This window comes from Myotis brandtii, unplaced genomic scaffold (assembly GCF_000412655.1).
Source record: "Myotis brandtii unplaced genomic scaffold, ASM41265v1 scaffold46, whole genome shotgun sequence".
NCBI classification, from domain to species: Eukaryota; Metazoa; Chordata; class Mammalia; order Chiroptera; family Vespertilionidae; genus Myotis; species Myotis brandtii.
Window position 1 is genome coordinate 1,625,322 of NW_005367587.1, and position 7,693 is coordinate 1,633,014.

General features: G+C 38.7%; 1 protein-coding gene across 1 annotated transcript; it reads right to left on the reverse strand.

Annotated features, from left to right (window-relative positions):
* Positions 1 to 5,480: 5,480 nt before the first annotated feature.
* LOC102240857 (60S ribosomal protein L21) lies at positions 5,481 to 6,037 on the reverse strand. Its single transcript, XM_005875319.2, has one exon. The coding sequence runs from the start codon at positions 6,002 to 6,004 to the stop codon at positions 5,522 to 5,524; it is 483 nt and encodes a 160-aa protein (XP_005875381.1). The 5' UTR covers positions 6,005 to 6,037; the 3' UTR covers positions 5,481 to 5,521.
* Positions 6,038 to 7,693: the final 1,656 nt, after the last annotated feature.

Consider the following 7,693-nt stretch of genomic DNA (forward strand, 5'->3'; position numbering starts at 1 on the left):
CTTCTCTCCCTGTGTCTGCCCTCTCCCCTAGATAAGAGTCTACCAAGGCTCAAAAGAATAATGAGACATTGCCCTCTGTGGAAGGCTTGGTGGAGGATCAGCAAATAAAATAAAGCATGACATGACCTCTCTTCTCAAAGAGCATCTTCTGCTGCCATTGGGCCCCTTCTCCACTTTCAGACCCACTCACCCAGCTTCTTTCTCTACTGTCATTCATTGGCCCCTCTCAATCAGAAGAGTAACATGCAATCACATAGTAGTATAGCAGGGCCCCTCCTTGATTTTCATCCTGGTTTACTAGAGTAAACCAGGAAAACACACACACACACACACACACACACACACACACACACACACACACAGATCTGGGGAAGGCTGGCTGGCTCCCTGGGGGAATGAGCACTTTCTTGCCCCTCCTGGAGCTGGGAGTGAGCACCTGTATACACATATACATATTGTGTGTGTATCGTGTGCCTTCATTTAACAACTACTGTCTATCTACCCACCATGAAACCCTTTCCAGAGCCAAGTTTAGCTCTTTTAACAGCTATTTTTCACAGAGTACCTATTGTGTGCCAGGCACCACAACAATCTTGTCCAGTAATTACACTCCTCTTTTAACGAGGAGATTGAAGCTCAGGGAAATTAGATAACTTCAAGCTTCTCTTAGAAGTGCTGAGATTTGAACCCCTCTCTAATTCCAAAGTCCAAGCCTTCTTCCTTTTTCTGCCTCTCTTGCTAATGGTAATTTGAGACTTCATACACTTAATATCATTTTTAAAAATAAACAACAAAAATGTTTTTCAGGCAAAATATAAATACTCTCATTTTAAGCTTGGGGGAATCTATGCATAATCCCAATTAAATGAATAGGTCAAAATAAATTTAGAGCATAAATTAAATAAAAACCATAATAATTGCTCATTGTAAGCTTATCTAAATATTATGTAATCAGACTATAAATCATGTTAAATGGAGGAATGCCTATGGGAAGGAACTAGGGAACTGCATTTATGTGTACAAAGGAAAAGCTAGATAAAACTTAGAGATACAATAAACAGGCAAGATAGAAAAACAGTGTCTAGAAAGTAGATTATTAATAAATATATTATTTATTAATTCTGTTTCTTTAAGTTTTAAAAATTGTCCTCCTTTCCCTTAGAAATTCTTCCACTTCACATAATCTATAGTCAGATTATATGATATTAATATAACTTCTCTTTCTATTCACTGAACATATATTTATTAAGCAATGAGAACTAATTTATTAAGTATTAATTATGTTCTAGGCCCTGATCTAAGTATTTTATATATTTGCCACACTTAATCTTCACAATATTAAGAAGTAGACATTATTTTTATTCCCATTTACAGGTGAGCACAAAGGCACAGAGCAGTTAAGTAACTTGCCCAAGGTCACTCAGCACATGGCACAAACAGAAATGAAACTCAGAAAGTCCATTTCCATACTACAAAAGACACACCCCCTAACATTTCCCCCATATACTCAGATGTATCTTGTGTAGGAAATCTGTTTTCAGATCCTAATCTTTGATCCACAATCCTATGATACTTCTCACTGTCAGGCATCGGACTAAGCTACAAGATGAAGAAGGTATATGCTGTACTCTCCTGAGGATCTCTCAGTCTGGTAGGAAATAAAGCCTGGAATCAGGCCTACCATCTATGACCTCTGACCCAAGCCCCCCAAATATACAGTGCCCTGTTGGTATCTCAGTGAAATCAGAAATAAAGTAAATTCACTCCCCAATAAGAAACCAAAGTTGAATCGCTACAGAATTAATTGTGTAAGAGATGTCAAATAAGTATAAAAGAGCATTAAAGTATTTTACACCGTTCTCCTATAACACACCTCCTCAGGTAGAAAAGCAAAACCTGGCATTAGGTCTAAAATGAGCTCTTATTTTATCTGAGAAACTATTTGGCTCACTTGCCTTGATATGCTGACTAGGCACATCTGCCTGGCCATATGAAAATAGAGCTTTCCCCCTTGGTTCTGTAAGGAAGGGAAGGACTCCAGCTTTAACTACAGATAAGAAAAGCAAGATGAGAAATGACACAGCAGGTTAAATGGGGCTGGTGCAGGGCCCAAAGCAGTGTTCCTGTTTCTCATTGCTATGTATTTTTTTTTCCCTTTACAAAAGTTAACTTTTCTTACAGAGGCTTTAAATCACAAAATGATATTACACAATCATTCCACCAGGGATAAAGGTATGATAGTCATCCTTGCAACCTCAATTACTAGATCACCAAGCAATTTCTCCCCAAAGGTCAAATGAATATAATCCTTCAGTTTCCCATCTCGAAGGCCTGAGATGGAGCTGAACAGAAGCATTAGGCATCAGCGGCATATGCCCCACTGCGTCAGAATCTGATAAAATAAATCAGAATTGGGGTGCCAACTTCTTTCATAAAATACCTCCATCTCACAAAATCAGCACATTTACACTTTAATACACTCTCACTGCCAAACTGATAATGAATTCATCTTCTGTTGCTCATGTAAGTTAAAATACATATCTGAAAATTGTACCTGAAGTCTGTCCCTACTCATCATTTGCAACTGTTTTATCATCCTCTGGGATATCTGCAGTATTAAAATGTGGCTAATAATACATACTGCATCAATTACCCTGACAAGTACAGGAAATAAAACATGCTAAAATGTTAAAGAAATAGATGCATGGGTGTGGTCAGTCTATTGCAAAAATGGCTGCAGTTTTTGACCTCTTCTTGTGTCCATGTCCTTTGTAATATGACTTTGGAGCTCCTCCCCTTAAGAGGTGGAATCTATTTCCCAATCGGGACTGAACTTTTACTTGCTTTGGCCAATAGAATGTGGCAGAGGAGATGGTGTGTTTTGTAGGCTTTTGTTTTCTCTATTGCTCTACTTCCTTTGCCATGAGTAAGCCTGAGCTAGCCTGCTAGAGGGATGTAAGAGAAACATGGGAAGAACCAAGGCTGTCCTAAACCAAGCAACAGACTCTCAACAGCCAGCCAGCCCCCAACATGTGAGGGGATCCAGCCAACTTCAGCAAAGCCAATACCTAGAGGACCCTAGATGACTGATTAAAGCCAATTGAGACCGGAAGCACCCAAAGACTTCTGAGCAACAATAAAGTGTTATAAGTCATTAAGTTTTGGGAGGATTTGTTATGAAGCAAGAGCTGACTGATATATTAAACTTTACCTCTATTCTCTGGACCAGAGGACCCAGGGGTGGAGCCCAGATTTCTGTTAACTTTATAATGTCCCAACCCCACAACTGGGCTGGGACATTATAAAATGCACATATCTGGGACTTTTTTTCAGGCTTAAATCAGAAATTATGGGTAAAGGGACCTGGAATTTGCATGTTTCACAAACTCCTGAGGAAGTTCTTAATTATCGATAAGAGCCAATGATCTAAGCCAAAGCACACACCACACTGCATAAACTCATCTCTAGCTAGCTAGGGTCATAGAACATAGACCTTCAAATGAAAAAAATACTGTATCTTTTCATTAAATTAGGAAGGAAAAACTTTGCAGATGAAACTGCAATATTTGACAAACACATACCTTTAACATAAAAATTTATGAATCGGATTTTGGCAAGGTTGGATGGCAAGGTTCCAAGGCCCTGGTTCTAAATCTAAAGCTTGACTGCAAATTGGAATCAACTGGGGAGCCTTAGGAACTATTGAGCTTGAGTCCAATCCCCGGGAAATCTAGTTTAATTGATATATGGTATGGCTTGGACATTGGGATTTTTAAAACACCCCTAGCTGGTTCTAATGTGCAGTCAAGTTTGAGAACCACAGCTCTAAATTTTGCTGTGTGGCACCGTTTTCAGTAAAACAAAGGGAAAAAATAAAAATAAATCAAACAACAGGTGTCTGTGGTGTGGTCATGGAGATTCCCTGTGATAGTCCAAATTACTTACTCTTCAGGAAGCCTGGTGGCTCAGTTGACATAATTTATCAGCAGCCTGTCTGTACACTAATACTAGCACTAGTGGCTCAGTGCACAAAATTTGTGCGTGGGTAGGGTCCCTAGGCCTGGCCGGCGATCAGGGCCTATCAGGTTCCCCACCTCCCCGCTTCCCAGCCTCCTCCTCCCCTTGCTCCTGCAGCACTCCGCTGCCACCCCTGGTTGCCTGCCATGTTCCATGCTGACCCCTGGTGGTCAGCACACGTCATAGTGAGTGATGGAACTCCTGGTCTCCTGGTTAAACTCCTAAGGGGACAATTTGCATATTAGCCTTTTATTATATAGGATAGATTTAGAATGGAAGGAATCATGGGACCAAAATATGGCCCTATCCTTCTTAAATTGCTAGCATCAAATTCATCTACAAGTTTGGATGATTTGGCACTGAATATATATAAATATACATAATGTATATTAAAAATATGTACTTATCTAGGAGAATTTTTTTTTCCAAAGTGCAGGTACTTAATATGAAACTTACTGTCAATAACTGTGACTGGAGCATACATTGGATGAAAAATCTTAGTTTGATTAAACAAAGAGTGATCCTGCCACGGCCTTGTGTGACCTTAATCTAGGTTGACAATGGTCCAACTTTACAAACATCATCATGAATAGATACCTCGATTAAATTGTCAGCACTATCACTAATGCAGTGTGTTGATGTGATGCACTTCATCCCTCTCCTTATTACTTGAGATTAATTTCTCAACATAAACAAGGATAAGAGGAGAAAGAACATGACACAAAAGTTGATGGTTAAAACTTTTGCCAATTCATTAGCTGTTACCTATGCTTTTAAAACTATGATTTTAATTATTCAACCAAGCACAGTCTGAAACAGCTCTTCTACTGGACTAGTTCTTTTCTGCTGAGTCCTGGTTGTGTAATAGGAATTTAAAGATGTCAATGCTCATAATTATCTTACCTGAGATTATTATGATAATATAATAACCAACAAATACAAAATTGCTGAGTACGTACGGTACCCTAGGTCTATGCCAAGGTCTTTGTAAGCATTAGCTTATTTAATTCTTATAATGGCTTTGGATGATAAAAGCTATTATTATTAACTATAGTTTATTCATGAAGAAACTAAAGCACAAAAAATCAAATATCTCCATATGGTTCTCAACAAATAAGCAAATAAATGCAGTGGAGTCAGGATTGGATCTTTGGCTGATGGACTCATTAACCACTAGACCATATTGCTGTATGTAGCAATGTAATGGCATTTACCAGAAATCAGTAAATGTAGAAACTTAGAGATATTTCCAAATCCTCTATTTTATTTTATGGATAAGAAAACAAAATCCCAGACAGATAGTGATTTGTTCCAGGTCATTGTGCAAGCTTCTGGCAGAGACAAAATTAGAATTTATTATTCCTCAGAAAATGTACTTAAAGCTTCACATATTTAAAAATGTATTAAATCTTTTTTTTTTATTTTAGAAGGGATGCCACACTTCTACTCAGTTAAGAGAAACATTTTTATCAGCACAGAAGTCTTTTTTATTTTTTCCCACTTATCATGCCATGAATTCATAGGGAATGCGGTCCAGCAGCTCAGGCTCCTTTCCATTGGTTCTCACAAAGTGTGCTTCTCTGGTTGGAGCAGGCTGATGCTTCAGTTGAACCCAGGTACCTTTCTCTTTGGCTTCCTTCTTTTTCTGATCATTTTCCTTTACACATTTCAGGAAGCTATCTCGGCTCTTAGAGTGCTTAATATGCTCAATATGTACATTAATTCTCTTGGCAAGAATCTTGCCCTTAACTTGCTTGTTCACAATAATGCCCACTGCATGCTGGATGACATTGTAGACTCTTCCAGTTTTGCCATGGTAACATTTGTGGGGCATTCCTTTTTGAACAGTGCCCATTCCCTTGATGTCTACAATATCACCTTTCTTGTAGATTCGCATGTATGTGGCCAAAGGAACAACTCCATGTTTTCTAAAAGGCCCAGAGAACATATAGCGGGTGCCTCTCCTCTTTCCCTTTGTGTTAGTCATTTTGGCGAATTACTGGAAGATGGCGGTTCCGGCCAAAAGGCTAAAAATGTATTAAATCTTGAATATTTATTCATAAAAACCCAAGTGCAAGGAACATTTTCATGTTCCAACACATGCAAAATGGTTAGCTCAGTGCCTGGTACACAGTGGGTATTCAAAAAATATTAATACCTTCCTTGGAATTTTCACTAAGATGCTTTCTCTATTAATTATTCAGAAGAATAAAAAAAATCCTTGATCTCTACCCAGTACACTCTCTTAAAACACCCTCTCTTCTTGGCTTCTCCTGATTTCCATCTCTGAAAAGATCATTTTCAGTCTTCTTCAAGGCTTCTTTTCCTTCATCTGTTCCTTAATGCTAATGTTTCTAGATTTTGTCCTCAATTCTCATCTCTTCCCAGCCTGCACATCCTCCCTAGGCAATCTCCTCCTCCTCTTGCTTCACCTACTTCCCGTGTGCCAATGAGTTAAAAAATGTAACTTGGGGTTACAATCTCTCCTGAGCTACAGTCTTATTGCATCAACTGCCTGCTATATACCTAGATGTCATCCTTCCTGAGGTTTAGGGTCAATATGATTCAATGTAGAGCATTTGAGAGGATGGTGCTGGTGACAGGTGTTTTATGGGATGACTAAAGTTTCAACCTAGTTTTCTGAAATGAATTACTTGCCCTCCGACATTTATCAGAAAAAACAGAGTATTGCAATCTACAGACATGTCCAGTGGGTTAGCCTGCTCTGCTTGCAGGTCAAGTCCAGAACTCATCATTTGAAAAATTTATTTTAAAGCCTCTGTCTATTTTAGAATATAAAAGTCTTTTCTTTTTCCTTTATTTTTTTTAGGTGTAACTATATATTTATATATATAGACATGTATTTATACATATATGCATGCCTATATATACACACATATACATACATATACTAGTATATATATACAAATTTCCCCATCATTTCTCATAGCAGGATGGAGAGGTAGTTGAATGGGGTAGAGGCGGAAGCCACAACACTCACATAGTTTTTCATAGCAAGAAAATTTTCATCCGACCGCCTACACACTCTCCAAGAGTGAAATGTTTATCAAAGAGTTCACAGATTGCGCCATGCTGCCACAGAACCATCTGAATGTGCCCGGAACCATCTCAATTACCAGGTATTCATATGCCTCCCACAGATTTTTCTACAGGGGCACGGCACTGAGTGAGGTGTCTTGTTTCTATTCGCCTGTCTATCACAGACACAGGGCCATCTGACAGCCAAGTCAGGGGACCAGTGATCCAGAGGAAGAGAAAAGCAGGCAGGAAGATGCACTTTCCTGGTGAAGACAGGAGAAAGCTCCTGCGTGCGGCTGCAGGGCCTTAATCCACTAAGGCGGAAAGGTCCACTCCCAGGTGGTGCTTGGCACACATACTTAGTTTTATGAGACTATTATTTCTGAGTCCAGGTTTCATTTGCACTCCGTGCAGTGCATATTCCTAAATTCAATTTCCCTTAGGCACAAAATATAATACCTCTGTTATACCATATACTCTGGCTATGGTAAAACATATAAAGGAGGTAGATAATTTTTATTTCTAATTCTCATCTCAATTTATCAACCAACTTTTTACCTATAATATAGTTGTTTTAATATTAGTGATATTTCAAATTCCTCCTGAACATGGATCATTGCCTATACATTGAGTGCTT